The 18476-nt window shown below is 28.0% G+C and overlaps 1 protein-coding gene across 1 annotated transcript in view; it reads left to right on the forward strand.

The window, feature by feature from the left end:
* The window catches only part of LOC129969564 (rhomboid-related protein 2-like), a 318342-nt gene that overhangs the window by 152515 nt on the left and 147351 nt on the right, over positions 1–18476 (forward strand). Inside the window, exon 3 of the mRNA XM_056084189.1 lies at positions 16305–16410. Coding sequence (XP_055940164.1) covers positions 16327–16410 — 84 coding nt within the window. The 5' untranslated portion in view covers positions 16305–16326. The remainder of the gene's footprint in view (positions 1–16304; positions 16411–18476) is intronic.

Consider the following 18476-nt stretch of genomic DNA (forward strand, 5'->3'; position numbering starts at 1 on the left):
GAAGCATACAGAGCAGAATTACACCTATCGTTTTTCGTTAATTTTAGAAATTTTTAAATTTGAATATATATAGAAGATGAGAACCTATGCAAGTTTAAAATTTATTTCTTCGAACTGAAAATTCCTGATTAGTTATTTTCTTTTACCGTGTCAGTTATTCCAGGGGATTTTTTTTAAATAAACCATCATAAGTTAGGTAAATTTCAAAGTATAACTATTATTAAATATTCTGCATATCGAAAAAATATTTATCTTAAAAGTATTGTGCATATTTTGCAATTGCTGGTACAGTATTCCGTATTCACAGTATTGTGAAAGATTTTATAAATAGTTTATGTGATTTTGGTGCTATTAGGGAATAAATACAATGTCATATTGATTTTATTTGTTTCTTAAGTTAAATTAATGCCCTAACTTTAAATACGCAGTAAAGGACTTTACGAAACTAGGTAAATGAACAGCACTATCTCAAATTTTAAAAAAATACAATTTTGTGTATTTTAATTAGTTTTTGTCTAATTGCATCTTGGTTCACGATAAGTATTCAAATTGTACCCATTTAAATGCTAAGCATATTTTTGTCCCCGTTTCTTTTTATGCATCTGGAATTCTTTTGAAAGATTTTTATAAATTTTTCTTTGTTACGATTTTTATCTCCAGTATACCACTATCTAAAGCTCATTTGATGCAGCATGGTTAATTTTCTCTCTCTTATTTTATTTATAATTCCTCTTTAGCTCATATTAGACCATTTCGATTTTTTATATGTATTTTTGAGTAAACTTAATTACATATATTTTCGTCACGATTACGTGTGAAATGACAACTTGGCAACCTCCTTTGAAGCTTTACATTGACTATTACTTAATAAATATTCATTAGTTTTAGAATGAGTTAGTTAAGTAAATTAGTTTAGAATAAATTAGTTGGTTAGTGTGGGCACCAATTGTAATTTTTGTAAATATTAAAAGAAACAAGATAAATACTGCTTATCATTTTTAAATGACATTCATCATTGGCACTGCCTACCTCTCATAGAGCTCTTATTTTCTGTTCTGTATAATTAATGAAACTGAAATATGCATTTAATTACAAATTAATGTCACCGTTATATCAGTGCTAACATTTATAATTTATATATATGTATAATAATATCTCTTAATCTAATTTAAATCCTAATTAATTTCCTAAATTTTATCTTAGTTCAGCCCATATTAACTCCATTCTAAAATGCTCTCATATTTCCTGATCCAATTCCAATTTGTTTTTAATTAATAAATTCAACACACAGTCTATAAAATTGCTGATCTCAGCATTTTCTCACTCTCCGAATGAAGTGGGAAAAATCCTTAATGCTTACAACATTCATTTAAAGATACCTAACATTCCCTGTCCTAAATGAACACGTGTCAAATAAATCCCAATCAAAATCTCACAGTAAAATCACTGAAGAGAAAATTTCTGTCCCTTTTGCTTTTAGATCGCAATGTAGCCCGACGAATCTTTAATCATCGTTTATTCTTTTTATGAAAATTATACCTCCCAGGATGGATGAAATAAATCGAACTTAAAATACCAAAAACTTCTTTCGGCCACGCATGTGTTAAAATATGTTTACATATATGTATTCTGTTCGTAAAATAAATATAACAAGCTAAACGCGTTGCCGCTAATCTTATAATTATTCCAAAATGCGTTATATTAATCGCTCCAATTTGCTAAATAATATGTTTTAACTTACTTTGTTTATTATAAATAAATAAGAAAATCATTAAAAAAACAAATAAATAAATAGAAACTAATAAAAAAGAATTGCATTTAAATTCCACTTAATATTTAATATGTTAAATATTAAGTAAAAATGACATCAACGAAAAACATAACAAATGACCTTCTTATTTTAATTAAATACTTAAAAATAAATTTAAGAAAACGATTTTATGTCTGCATATTATTTTTTATATTTTTATTTTTGAAAATAAATGAAATATTATTTTGCGTTTGATAAATATTTAATCTCTTTAAAGAATTTCTTGAGCAGCAGTGTTTCTACAATCAGCAGTTTATTTATTAATATAAATAAATAAATGGCAATAGATGAAGGCATTGTTTGTATTCATTTTCAGCAAATAGAACAAAAATTTTTACGTTCACTTCAAACATTGATTATCAACTTCAACAATCGTAAAGAATGCGTGGACAAAATGTGTAGGGGAAAAAAGAGGAAAAAATTTATTTTCCCATTAGAAAATATTGACCAACAGAATTCTTCGTGAAGAGAAAGTAATAATTTAAAAATAATAACAGCAAACGAAAGAAAGAATCTTTTTTTACTGTTTAGTCCTTTATTTTCTCTTAGAAAAGGATGAAAAACAGCTTTTTCGAAACGCATGCAAATTTTTCCCTGCTTCCGCACAGAAACTGCTTTTAAATTCCTGTTGCTTAGTTTTGTTACGTTCCTGTCCAACATATTAATTCTTTCCTGCTTTTGGCGTAATTCTTTTTTTATTCTGGTGGAAAACTGTTTTTTAGTTTTAAACTAGCGAGCTTTCTTCGCCATGCAAATGAAATAAGACTCCAAATTGAGAAACGTTAAGAAAAGTCTCATATCTGAATGTTCAGGAGAATCGTTTGCTATTTCCTTTTCGTTTTTCGGTGTTGGCAATAACATCTGACAGAAGCCAATAACGTGCAGGGATGTATTTGAAATTTCATTATTTTGTCTTTCATGTTTTTTATTGCAATTTTAAATGAGCAAACATTTTCATGGCATAGTTTATTTCAGCCTTCAATAGTTGCAACAATAAATGTGTTTTTCACAGATCAAAGAAAGTGGAGAAAATACTTATCGGTAATGCTTTATCCATATTTTTTTTATCATATTTCGGTATTCTGTGAATAAAATATCAGTTGCCTAAGTTTTTTGAAAATTCTCTTGCTTACAAAATAGTGCAAGAACTTATAAAATTCTGAAAGTATATTTTTGCATTTAAAATATTCTTCAAAATGTTTTTAAATAATTTTTAATTCTTAAAAGATAATAAAATACTACAAAATTTATCTTATAAGATTGTGTAGCTATGAAGGTTACAAAATAAATATTTCTGCAACAACAATTCTTCTTAAAGAATTAAAGAAATATGTCAAAAAAGTCGTTTGGGTTTTAGAAAAAGGAAATATTTAGGATTTTAAAACGGTTCCAGATTCAACATCAGCAACATTTCATTCGTATAATTTCAAGAAGCTCTTCTACAAGAATACAACAACATTAAAATAAAATGCATATATTTGGAAAAATTACTTTGGGCTTTAATTTTAACATTCTTATTTGAAATTTGGTTTCTCAAATCTATTTGTCCTGAGTTGCAATTAAGATATTTGCATTTTCCAATAAATATTTATCATCGACATTATAACTAAAATTATATAGATATGATCAAATATGACATCGATATTATACTGTTTATATATCTTTAAAATTGCACAAGCAGAAAAACTGAATTTGTAATATTCTTCAGCAAAAATAATAAATTTTTTCTGAATATTTATGTTTGCAATTTTTTTATAAACCTATTTTTCTTTTATTCGATGCTATTAAACTGGCGAAATTGTGCTGAAGATATTTTAGAATTAGAAAAAATAAAAGTTTAATTTATTAAAAAGTAATTCTTAAAAGTAGTTAGTAATAGTAGTAATAGTATTATTTTTATTGTAATAATAGTAGTTATTTTTATTGTCAACTATGTAGAAATTCCATAAAAATTGATAATTTTTCTTGAAAGTCAGCTTTAAAATTTTATTCCGTGCTAGGGAGCTTTGAAATTTCAGCATACCCAGGATGTATTCATGACTAGGAAGCTGCCTATGACTGCTGGGCTGAAGAGAGCCTAAGGCATGCCGATTAAAAAATATTATAAGCTTATTCGCCAAATAAATCAATTTGTAAAAAGTGCAAATTCTATGAATTATAAAATTTTACGACTATATATATTTAATACATAGAAAGTCTAAAATCACTATTACATAAATTGCAATAAAATTAATTACTTATTTATAATTCATTGGTATATTAACTATTCGTTTAACAGGCTATCTTATAATCCGTTTATATCTCTTTAAAATTAATATTTTATAAATTTTGCATTTATCACGTAATATTTTTCTTCATAATTTATCATAATAATCAAATCTTTTTATTTATAATAAGAATATCTTTAACTAATAATTATAGTTACTTTTTGAAGAATTTTATTAGCTACGTCATTTATTTCTATGATATATAGATTTAAAAATAAATGAATAAAACATATTTTTTCGACGTTACTAAAGTAAATAAATTTTAAAAAAATTCCTTAATATGTTGATAAATTAAAAATGAGTTGAAAATAAAAATAAATCGATCTTTTATGAAAGAGGTTAAAGATTTGTGAAAAATAAAAATTCTATGAATTGTAAAATTTTAGTACTATATATATATATATATAATATCGACATGTTAAGGTTTTTTTTTTTTTTTTGCTTTAATAACTTCGAAAAAAGTATGTTTTATTTATTTATTTATCTATATATCATAGAAATAAATGATATAAGTAATAAAATTCTTCAAAAATTAACTATAATTATTAGTTAGAGATCTTATTATTACAAACAAAAGGATTCAATTAATATAATAGATTATGGATAAATGATATATGATAAATATAAGATTAAAAAATATCATTTTAAAGGATTTATAAAGGGGAATATAACATGACCTGTTAAATTAATAATTAATAATCCAACAAATTATAAATAACTAATCGATTTTATTGCTATTTATTTAGTAGTGATTTTAGTAATTATATATACTATATCAATACTACATATTTAGAAGTGATTTAGTAATTATATATATAATTACTAAAGTTAGTACTAAATTTATTGCAAAAAATCGATTACTTATTTATAATTTGTTGGATTATTAATTATTAATTTTACAAACTATGTTATATTCCCTTTTATAAATCTTTTAAAATGATATTTTTTAATGTTATATTTATATATATCATTTATCCATAATCTATTATATTAATTGAATCCTTTTGTTTGTAATAATATCTCTAACTAATAATTATAGTTAATTTTTGAAGAATTTTATTACTTATATCATTTATTTCTATGATATATAGATAAATAAATAAATAAAACATACTTTTTTCGAAGTTATTAAAGCAAAAAAAAAAATCCCTTAACGTGTCGATAAGTTAAAAAAGCATTAAAAGTAAAAATAAATCTAAATTTTGTCAAAAGAGGATCTCATGTTGTGTATTTCCTGGTGTTGCAAAATGTTTAAATCCGCCACTAAACGTATCAAAATGAAGTTAAATTACTATACAAAATGGATTATGATAACAGAAAGTAAGTCTCTTGTATGAATAGCATAAATACCAGGCACGGAGATCATGTCCGAGTTTAATATAGCTTTATTATAAGCATCAAAATACACCAGACATTAGAAGGCTTCTCTTTTAAATAAAAGTTTAATTGTTTTATTATTTTTACTTATTTGAATTTACTTTATTCTCTGTATTTAATTGAATTTACTAATCAGGCTCTCATATTCCCATTCTGATTTATATACGCTCGGAAGTTATGAATTTAGTTCCTGCTGTTTTCAAATAAGACCCATTAACTTTTGAATGCGTTTTCAGGAACATGGTTTTAATAGTCTGGGTCACGGAACGTAACGTTCAATCCGTGTTCGAATTCGTCCTTTTCACCTTCTCGTTAATTAACGAATGCACTAATTCACTGGCATTACATCGATATAAATGTAGGTGATATTCAGCTTATGAATATCGAGAGTCGTGAGATTTTATTTTTATTTTTTGAAATTTGAGCTGAAGCAAATACTCATTAGCACGGTTTCGTATAGGTGGGAATTGACGCGAAAGAATTCTTTATTCTTTGAATAAGCAGTTACTTAATGAATTTCGTGATTTTTCGTGTGCGTTTTCACCGATTTGAATCGGTAGAAATTTCTGGAATGTGAATGTAATAGTTGTGTTGGTAAATAAAAAACAATTGCGAGAAAAATTGCTACTAAATATTTTTCAAAGAAGTTTTTTTTGTTAGGTTATTGATTTGAATCTATGGAACAGTGAATATGATGTATATTTAGATGATGGCTTTAAGATTATAGATTTTAATGTTGGCACATTTACGAAAATCGATCACAAAAAGAAAAATAATTGTAGTTGTCTCTAAGAAATTTTCTCGTATATTCTCTAATACCTTTATGTTAATAACCGAATGCCATAGGCAAATAGTAGTTATGAAAGAGAGTTGTCTACTCGAAACATTCTAGCCTATTCTCTAATAAAAGTCTTATCATATCAAAAAATTGTGGATCTTGGATAAGACCACGAATGCCTTGCATAACATTCAAAAACAAGAGTTACAAAATATAGATCTGTAGCGCAAATTTAGCACTTTTACCCAATCTTGTGTATACATATGTTAAACGATTTTTTTCCTACTGTTGAAAATTAAAATTGGCACAGAACTACAATTGCAATCATAAGATCACATACCGAATTTCTTTGATTTAATTCAATATCTTTATGAGTTATTGCATTTAATTTTATTGCTGGCAATCTATATTTTACATGTTAAACCTGCGTGCCAAATTTGATTTGTCTAATTCTTTATATTTTGTAGTTATGGAATTCATTTATACTCGAATACCTAGACAACAGACTACCTCTGAATAGATTTTGTTCAAACTTTGATAAAAATCTACAAATTTGGTTTAAAATCCCTATAAAAATTTACTCCGTCTACCTTTGAGCGCTTTTGGACTTATCATATTCGTAGGCAGTGAATGTGTTTTTCAAATAAACAAAAATATACATATTCCGTGAAGATTCATCAAAATCTCAAGTTCTAATTCGTTGATGATTACAAAACTTTCAAATAAAATAAAAGGGGGAGGGACTAGTATACCACAAAGAAGTTTTTACCTTCTAAACACCGCACCACACCTGTGTCTGCAGAGCTCAAGTTACTTCTGTTTGGCTTTGTACACATATAGTTGGACTTTATTAAAAATGAAAAAAATAGTACTCTACAATCAGCAACAAAGCTATGTATAAAGACAAATATTATTATATGTATAAAATATAAGACAGAAAAATCGATATTCTTCTTGTAAATTGTGTGATATAAAAAAATGTTACTCTCAGAATATAATGGCTGGTGCAATCAAATCAAATGAAGAAAGGGTAAGTCATATCACTGACTCTCCGACCCGTCCGAAGGCACGGATAAAGAAAACTGAATGATCAGACCGCCGCAAAAGCAACATTGGCGGGAACTGTGGTTGAGTCCTAAGGGCCATCACCGGCCACGGTACAATCCTTCCCGAAGGAAACGAAGAAAGAATAAACGAATTAAACTTAAAACTTTATCATGCTATGATATTTCTTACTAGCGATTCAAATTTGCTTTTATTGCATTTCATTTAATATACAATCATTTCTGAATAATATGTAAATTATGCTTTACTGAAGGAACATATCTATTTAAAAGTCTGTCTTCAAAAAAATTTAAAAGTTCATTTTTTAATTTTAGTACAAGAGTAAACAATATTAATTTTTAAATTCTTATAATCTGAAATGTTCTTATGATGTCAAGTTTAAAATCATTGTACCTGATTTGCGACTTACTTTTAGAATTTTTATATCATTTCAATTCTGATATCTGATCTGACAAATTTTTTAAAAAATTTTTATTAAAAAAACATACCTTAGAATGAAGGCAAATCATACTCACTTACTCACGATGATTAAGTTCTCGCTATCTCGATTCTAAGATTTCATTTCACTAAAGAAGAAAATCAGATGCTCCTTAAATTCATTAAGGCTACCTGTCTTTCCATTGGTGTTATTCAGAGCTTAAAAGAGAGGGTACCAACTCGGGTCTCGTACTCGTCATCTGATCATGACACAAAGCTACTAGTCCGTGCTAAATTAGTCCAAGTGCTACTTTAAAACGGGACATTAATCTAAATATCTAAATTAATATTTGCAGTCTATTCTGTGCTGAAATGTTGCTTTTTTGATGGCGACTCATAGACTGGTGTTGGTTTCTAAGTGTATCATTTTTGGTATAAACGATAACTATTTCTTTTTCAAAAACCCTTCGGTTTTAACTGAAAAAAATTATTTTATAAATCTAAGGTCTTATAAATCTGTTTTATACACTTAAAATTAATTAGTTTTCGAAGTTTTTTGCTTATATTTATAAAACAGTAAGGTTTTGAAACCCCTGTTTACATTTATTAAGTTAAAACCAATGTTTTTTTTTAAAGAAATAGTTGTTTCTACCCTTTTTCTGTTTATATTTATTGTTGTTGCCTCAATATAATGGCGAAACTGTAAACTGCTATAGTTGTACATAATTTTTTACGAATTGTACTATTTTGATCTATGCAGCTATGCTAAATGACTCAAATTTTATAAATCTCTTAATTTTTTAAATAGACCCGAATTTCAAAATGTATATAAGCATTAATTAATTAAAAAAAAAACAGACGAAGAAGATTTTCTGAGTGCTCAGAAACCACTTTTATTTTTCAAAAATTATGAAATTATTCGTTTGCTCGAATTCATATCTTAGAAGTGCTTTTATGCATTCATTTCGGTGAATGGATAAAGCAACTATACGAAGAGCTTTTTAAAATGAAATTCTTGTTTAATTCCTTTGACTAATACCCGCTTCGAAGAGCTTAAGCGCAATTTTACCTCTCATTTATTTTCGCTACAACGCTCTTTTGCAGACGATAAAACGGATTTAGTTAAATTATATGTTTCTGTAGCATAACGCCACCACTGAAATTAACGGTGCGTGTGTTTTAAATGGCTAAGATATCTCGCTTCATTCACTTACAAAGATACGGTCTTATTTCCTCTTTGAAACATTTCATTAGTGTAATGTAGGTCTTTGTAGAAGCATAAAATTTTATTTCATGATTTTGCACGCAGTAAATCTTTCAGTTTGAGGAACCGCTTAAAAGATTTCGGTCGGAAAACGATACAGAGATGGAATGATATGGCTGTATTTCTCATTTGTGAAATCTATGGGAAAAATTATTGCTGTTAAGGTAATCATTTCGTTTGCCTTTCATGTTTAATCAGTTTTAAATTATTCTTAATACTTTGGTCTTAAACATTGTATCATCTAATCGTCAAAATTATTCTTCCTTAATCACTTTGGATTAGCAAAGGTATTATTAGTTATGTTTAATTTTAATTAAATCTCTTATACATAACTTGCTGTTCACAATTTTTATTAATAAAATATCTTTAATCATGAAATTCGGGCGAAATTTAATACCGTGCCATTTTAATGGCCTTACACTCTTTCTACTTATTGAGTGCATGAACTTTGCCAATAAAGTCCAGTCACATGACGGGTCCGCGGTGGCCTGGTGGTAAGGCCTCGGTATTGGAACAGGAGGGCTCCACCGAAGAACCGTCGTGCACGTTAAATCCGTCGGGGCCAAAAGTCTTCCAGGTATAGTGTGTAAATTTGGAGAGGGGATGCCAGCTCAAGTGTCGGCCTTATTATCTGACAGCGGTTCAAAATTACGAGGTCCGTCCCAAAAAAGCCCTAGTGTTTCTTTAAAACGGTTGTTAATATAAATGAGCTGAACCAGTCGCGTGACATCACATTGCAAATAAATATTTAACTGTACAGAGAATTTATTTCAAAATGCTCTCTGTCTCTCATGGTATTGTAATTTCCCTTTCTGATCTATCATGTAAACTGTGCAGAATTATTTTTTTTCCTTAGTTTCTATAAATGGAAGAAAACCATATGATTAAAATATCTGATGAAGCAATGAAAACAATTTGAAACAAGAGTTTAAAAAAAAAAACTGATATTATTAGTTTGAACCGTGGCCAGATGTAGAGGAAGACAACTGAGCCAAAATCCTTTCTTCAGATTCCCGTGATATACCAATAAAAAGACATTGGCCCTAAACGATTTAACATAAACCAGATGCCTTTACTTGACGATTCATCAGTGATATAAGGTTTCGAACCTAGAATCATCCGATGTCGAAAACTGTATTTTTACATTATGCCACAACAGTCCTCCCCACTTTTCGTATTAATTTCCAAAGAGCACTCAAATGTCTGCAACTTCAATATATTCGAATTATTATCTTTACTAACTTTGAAAAATATTGATTAATAATATAAAATAATATATTAATATAAAATATAAGTAATGAATATAATTGAATTTAAAAAATAAACATTGTTATGTAAAATATAAATTTCTTACCTTCAGAACTATGTTTTTATGTAATAAAAAATTACTATAATCACATGTTAACATTTTTTTCATAGATATAAAATGTACGTTGCATTTTGTATTTGCATATCTTGAATTCATACGACAAGAATATTTAACATAAGGGGACATTATAGTTTCGATCGGATACTACGCAATTTATCTACTCCGAGCTGTCTTATCTACTTCGGTAATTTGAATAGTTTACCACATCCCTAGGGATCAGAATTAATGAAGCTTTCGCCATAATAATTTAATTAAGGAAACGATTATTCTTTAAGGAATTGCAAATGCATTGTATGGAAAATCTGTGATAAAAAATAATTACGAGGAATTTTTTTTTTCATATTATACTTGCTCTTTTCTAGAGTTTAGTACTTATGACAAAGCATTAAATTTTTTTTTTGTTATCGTTTTTCTGATAATTTATTTAACCTTTGCATTATCTTTACAAATGACTGATCACTCTTCCCCCAGACAAAATATTTTTTTTAATGTTCTTTTCAAATATGATTTTGAAATCAAATTCATAAGAATAATTTTTTGCTTCTGAACAAAGAGAATAAAATATCAACTTAACTTTTTTTTTCTCTTTGTTAATTAGTTTTTCTAGAAGTTTGCTTTAAAAGCTCTTTAAAAGACAAATAATGTTATTGATAAAAAATGTTTTTTTTGCTTGTTTTGCTTGAATTGGATTGGATTAGAAAAAATTCTTTTGTTGTTCCAATTATTCCACATGCTTATTTTAAAATAATCATATTGCTTTATTACTCTTTTCATCCATCATAATAAAAGAAAGCTTATCTGCGTGCGTGCGTGTGTGTTGGCACTGTACGGTAATGACCTTTAGACTTACAATCATCAAAATTGGCATCATCAAAAATACTTTTAAAAGTTGGAATGTGCAACTCTAAGACAGTTTTTCTAAAATTTTAATAGAATTTCAGTTAATTAAAAATTAGCAAAATGTTGCCATTTTTCCATAACAGCTACAGAAAATATTAGAGCGTAAAATAAATTTTTACTCCATTTTAACATTTAAAAAAAAAATATTTTTTAATTTCTTTAAAAGGACTCAGTACTCTGAGGATTTCGAAAAATCGACGAATATATCGATTTTCCAATTTTAAGTGGAAAATGATCTTTGAACCTTTGACTTATTAATCCGAAAATTTCGAAACAGCTGGACAAATATTTTGGGAGGTATGGAATTATTTTGTCTAACGCGATATCATGTGCTACGTGCACCTCTAGTGTTTACATCAAATATATTTCATGTGCATGTCGACAAGTCGCTTAATTTTTTTCCATGAAATAAAAAGAAGACCAGTTGTTTGATACTGTAACGATTAAATCTATGTTCTTTTATAGTTTTACTGCTTTCACTTTTCTTTTCAATTGAGTTTCTAACTGGTTATTATAATCACATCAAAATTACTAATTTCATTTCAATTTCAATTAAATGATCTAGAATTTTGGCTGTGTATTAATAGATATATGATAATCAGAATTGCAGAGCATTAAGTAAATATTTTGATGAAAAAAAATTTTATCGGAAAAAAAGTTGAAAGTTTCTAATTTTTTCTAATAATCTCTATATATGATAATGGTCAATTATAAATATGATAAGAATATATATTAATAAAATTGATATCTTAGGACTTACAAATGTGACATTATTGCTTTGCGAAAAAAGCATCTTGAGAACTGCTTTTAATTACAAATTTTTGTGTTGAAAATTTTAAAGCCATTTATCTCGGTTTGCTTTTTTTTTTTTCTTCAAAATTCTGTTTGCTAAAAAATGTCAAAAGTCAATCACAATTTAATGTAATTGCATGAAATTCTTTCCACTCACTCTTAAATACATGCTTAATAGAATTGGCGATGGATTTGTAAAAATTTTGATTAGAATTTTTTCTAAAAATGTTCAAAGGGAAAAAAAAAATTCAAATTTTTTTCAAAAATTCACGAAATTTTGATAAACATTTTTTTTTTTTTTTTTTTTTTTTTACAAAAATTGGATTCTTAATTCTGATAAATAGTGTGAGGTCCCTTTAAAAAAATTTGGGGAAAAAGTATTAAAAACTGTACGAGAAGAAGCATTTTTAAAAAAGGGTGAATATTTTTTTTAATTTAAAATAAATAAATTTGTAACTTTTGAAACTGAAAAATATTTTGGAAATTTACGTTTTTACACAGTTTACATCTATCTAGCACAAAATTTGAAAAATTTCCCTTAAACTAGCAATTTTTGTATGTATATAATATTTTATCTCGGAAACGGTTTTCACGATTTGGATCAAATTTTTATATTCAGATAAAGTTTTGCTTTTTAAGTTTATATAGATAGGTGTCTTCCTTGGAAAAACGCGATTTTACACACACAAGTAAAAAGCATTTTTTATAACTGACTTTTATAACCCTTTTTTCTTCTGCTCGCATGCTGAAAATATCATATAGCGCCATCCCGGACCCGATTTCACCATGGTAAGACTCGCGAGTTCGCAAATTGTACAGACTAAGTCTATGGCAAAGAATACCGACGTGCTCTGATTGGTTTAAGCCTTGGCATCTTTTTGGCAATTTTTTGCACTCATAATAGTCTAGTTTTCGCTTATTTGGCTCAAACCTTTACCTTTCATTAGTTTTATGGAAGATACGTGTGAATATCAACACGATCTAATTTTCATTAATATAATTGTTTTCTCTAAATATTGCTAGTAATACTACTAATACTAATTATTATTAATAATAATAATAAATATTACTAATAATACTAGTAATACAAGTAAATGTTTATGCACAGAAGCATAAAAATTATATGAAAGTAATTACTCAACATATGATGCAGCAATTAAATAATTCTTATTTTTTTTATGATTTTCGTGCCTTTATTAGATAATTTATGCAGTCATTGAAACCTGTTGCTGAACGTTTGTTACTTTCCCATCAACTAAATATGGGGCGATGATTACTTAATGCCCAAAACGTATAAATATGTAAGCTTTAACGGAATATGTGATTTCGTAGCTAATTTGTTTAGTTATATCAAAATAATATTAAAAAGAAACACATACAAAAAAATATTTGTAATAATTTGTAATTTTTATATTTCCTAAATTTAGGTTTCAGGATTTCATCTTTTCTGCTGTATATGTGTTCCAGATTAATATTACATGTTAACCGTAAAAAATAGGAGGGGGGGGGGATAAATTCACAAATTTTATTTATTTTTATTAAAATATATTTCAATTTGGCATCTTTTTGTCAATGTCTTGCCAAAAAGATGCCAAGGCTTAAACCAATCAGAGCACGTCGGTATCCTTTGTCATAGACAGTCTGTACAATTTGCGAACTCGCGTAAAACTCAATGTAAGTTCAAAAATATAAGTAATGATAGATAAACTGTAAAATGAATACTGTGACATAATATATTGTTTCGATTAACATGTTAAGCTAAGTGCATTTATGATTTTTTTATGATTTATGATTTCAAATATTTCAAGTCTATGCATGGCAGTCATTGTTAATGGTCATTTTTCCAGTATCTGAAGAATCACAAACTCTACTTTATAATGGCTACACAATGGCTGCAAGATTCGGCGATTTGCTGCAGGATATATATTGGTTATTTCAGCTGTTACACCAAAATGTAGTACACATAAACTTTATATGGTTTTTGACGTACGACGTTTTGTTTGTTTGACGTACTAACGTTTTTAACATTAACGATGTAAGGCTATTTTTCCCACAATCACATTGACCGTCGGTTACTATTAATAATAACCAATAAAAATTATTAATCTATTTATCATGTTAGCAACAGAATATGAAAAATTACTGATAAAAAATAATTCATCGACTATCGCATTAACTAATTATTATAACTAATAATTAGTTAGTGACACTGACTGGGCAGTACGAATAATTAACCAATAAAAGTAATGAATCGATTTATTACATTGACCAGTTAATATTAATTCTAAGTTATTAATCATGCTAATTATAACAGTGACGGTTGTTTTCTCACAATCACATTGATCGGTTATTTTTAATAATAAATGGTAAAAGTTATTAATCCATTTATCAAGATAACTAGGTAATATGAATAATTACAGATAAGAAATGATGAATACATTATCAACCAATTATTATTAATATTAACCAATTAATAACATTGACTAATCAGTATTAATAAAAAAAATCTATAAAATTAATTATTCGATTTATTACATTGACCGGTTAATAATAATAAATGATATTTCATTTTAATTCTAATGTATCAGCTATGTTGCAGTGCTTAAAATCGATTATTATACTTTTTCGAAGTTTATCCTATTTGATAGAAATAAGGACCTTATTTAAACAAAGCTTTGACATCATTTATTATTAATTCTGTTCGTATTACATCTTTTATTATTAATTCTGTTGATGATGAATCTTTGAATTATGAATCTTTTAATTCTGTTCGTATTATATCATTTATTATTAATTCTGTTCTTAAATACGTTGAGCCTTTTATCTTATTTTGAATAGCGCCTTTGCTGATTGTAAGATTCATCACTTCAGAAATCGATACTGTTGTTCATCGCACCGTAAGCCATTTAAGTATTTCTAACTGATTCTCAGAGGAATTGGTAACGGCGTTAAAATTCTTCCGCCCAAAATTACATTATTTTTACTTTCTCAAATTAAATGAGATGAAATTAATTTTTGGCCAATAATTGCTTTTCTTTATTAATATTTGTTTGTTTACCTTTAAAATAATCAACTTTAGCAAATTTTATATGTTCTTTTAGATCAGTTGCGGATTTAGATATATATGTTGCGTCCTTTGGCAACGTACTGTGTGAAGATTGTCTTTTAATAATTGGTCAGCTTAGTTCCACAATTCATAAAGGTGTTTAGCTTAAACTAAAGCAAGTCTTATTATTCTTGTATCTTTAATACATGTATATGTAGCCTGACCGGGATAGCCTGGTTGGTAGGGAGTTGGATTCGCGTCCCTTGGGTTGCGAGTTCGAACTCCGCCGGCCGAAGGCTCTCCGTGTGTGTGTTGGCTGGCGCGCGTATAAATCTGTAGTGATCACAAAGCCCTCTATGTCGAGAGTAATACCACTGGGGGTACTGGATCAGAGGTGATCGTTCTTTGATTCAGGTCTAAATTGCGATCTGTGGATGAGTGAATAAAATGCATGAATGAAGTCCGTCCCGTAAAAAGGGTTGTGACGTGTGTGTAGCTAAGTCGTACTCTTGGCCCTAGATGGCGCTACTGAAAAAACAAGGGACGCACCCTTGGCTTAAAAGGGTGTCTTGGACTTGTCTATGAAAATTGCCATTAGAAATAACAACATATATGTTTTTATTCATTGCTTTTTAAATGTATATCAGAAAAATACATTTCTTGAAAAATTTGCTATCATTACAGTTAATGATTTCATTATTATGATAAATTATAAGGATAAAATAAATTCAAATAAATATAACTTTAAAAATCGTTTTACAGGACTTACTAAATGAAATATAGCATTCTTAATTAAATGAATAATAAATATTCCAGTATATTATAAATAGAGAATTCATTAGCTCCAATTTATTTAGTAATTGTTTTAAAAATTCAATAAAATACGTATTGTAGTCTTACTATTTTATAATTCCTAAAATTTGTATTTTTCATAGAATTTATTTGGCGGGAAACAATTTTTCGTTAATTGATCTATTTGATCGAATTGATCTATTCTCCCTCACATCAATGATCCTGAACAGTTGCCTAAATTGCCTAATTAAAAATCATCCCCTGTTTTTGGATGACTAAAATAGGAAATAAAATATTCGGATTCAATGCAAGTGCCATATGGGTTATGGGGTTTGTCATGTATTTTTAGCTTTTGTAACAAAACAGTGAAATATATAAAAAACAGAAAATTCATATAACCATGTATTAATATCCGCTTTCTTTCCAGGTTTATTGGTGGTCGAAGCGTCATGGTATCCGCCATGCAATTGGAGACAGTATCCGGTGAGATGGAAGAGTTGGAGCTGGAAGCTCATCATATTTTACTCAATGACGTAAGCATTCATAAGTTATTTATTCCTCTATAGAAATTTGTGATAAACAGTTGGTCTTATTTTATATTTAGTACTAGCCGCCTTTGGCGACCAGCCGGTTCGCCAATCTTAATGTTCGTTAAAATTTTAATAAATAAATATTTTATGCAATTCCTACTTTAATAGCTTCTTCATCAAAATATTTTAAAACTTCACATTTTGATTGTCATATAATTCATTCATAATATTATAAAGGCCTTCAGTTATAACGTAATATGTATCTCTCTAATTTTCTGTTATCACCCGTAGAATTTATGCTTTAAATTAAAGTGGAAAGAATTAATCTTCAATTAATATAATTATATTTTTTACTGAAACAAAGCATTTTTTTATAATCTGATTACTGAAAATAGAGTCACTCAGCGTTTAAACTTTATGGGCACTAAAGAATATCTTTTTTAATTTATGTAATATCTCAAGAATTTGTCAACAAAATTTTCTTAGATTCATCATGAACAGATCGATTCATTAACAATGTTTTATTTTAAATGCATCAAACACTAAGAAAATAAAACGAAACGTTTAAAATAAACGGTTAAAAACAGGTTTAAAAAAAAACTACTTAAAAAACGATGTACTTAAAACTATAAGCATATACAAAAAATATATAACTAACATAAATACATTTTAATTACAAAAGCATACAACGAACCTAAAAATAATTTAAATCCAGTCCGCATCTGTTGATAATAATTGTCAACACAATGCGGAATTCAGAACACAATGCGCATGCGTGAATTTTCAATGCCAGTTACGTAACGCAAATACGTGATTTTTTCTACTCCAGTTGAGGTAACGCTATGCGTATTAGAAATTTTTAATTTCCTTTATTCTGTTTTATTTTAATTCAAAAGTACTTCAGAATGAATCTGAAAGATCGATTTATTAACAATGTTTAATTTTAAATGCATCAAGCATTAAGAAAATAAACAGAATCGTTTGAAATAATCCGCCGAAAAATATTAACCCTAGCCTCATTACCGTTGGGAGAAAAAAAAACTGAAGCCTTACTCATTTGGCGGTGGGGAAAATTAAGATTTTTTTGGAGGGAAAGTCAGTTTTTAGTTAATAATTAAAATTCTAACTAAAAATTTAAAAACGGGACCCCAGGTGCACATTCCCAACCTCCAAGGTATACATGTACCAAATTTCATAGCTGTAGGTCAAACGGTCAGGCCTGTAGAGCGCCAACACACACACACACACACACACACACACACACACACACACACACACACACACACACACACACACACACACACACACACACACATTGAACTTTATATAAGTATAGATTTAGTATTGGCAGCTTGATTCCCTTTTGTAATTACTTGAGAGTTATTTTGGAAAGTACCTCCGAATTTTAGAGCTTGGTCAACTGACGAGGACGGTGCCTAAATAGGATCCTCCACCTCTAAATTTCCAGATCTCACTAGGGTAAACGGACGGATTAATGTAGGCCTACACAATTATCTTCTATATAATCGGATTTCGAATACTTGAACCTCAGATTTTGAAGTTGGGATTCTTCTAACAGAACCGCGGTGACATGTTAAGGTCTCTACTTCGGAGCTAGAGGTTTCTATGTTCAAAATACGAGTTCATCGAAGAACCAACGTGTAAGCAGATCTGATGTACATAAAATCCGATAAGAGTCAGATATCCCACCTGTTGATGTAGTGCAGAAATTTTGAAAGAGGAGTACGGTTTAAGCATCGACTTTACCAAATAATTTCGTTTTAAAATTACTACTAACCCAGGATAGGTCTCGTGTTATTTCAAAATAGGAAAAATGCAACTAATAACCAGACTCCTATGGCTCTATGTGTGTTAAAATATTAATGATAATTTAATCGAGGATGTTATTTTATCACTTTTATTATAAAACTCTATGTTATTTGCGTTTAAATTTGCCTTTTAGGGGTAAAAGTAATATAGCTTCTAATTTTAATCTTTAAAAAATTATTATAATTTTTAATTTCATATATTTTTCGCTAAATTCGAATGATATGGAACAAAAATTTAAA

Source organism: Argiope bruennichi, chromosome 5, assembly GCF_947563725.1.
Source record: "Argiope bruennichi chromosome 5, qqArgBrue1.1, whole genome shotgun sequence".
Taxonomy (NCBI): domain Eukaryota; kingdom Metazoa; phylum Arthropoda; class Arachnida; order Araneae; family Araneidae; genus Argiope; species Argiope bruennichi.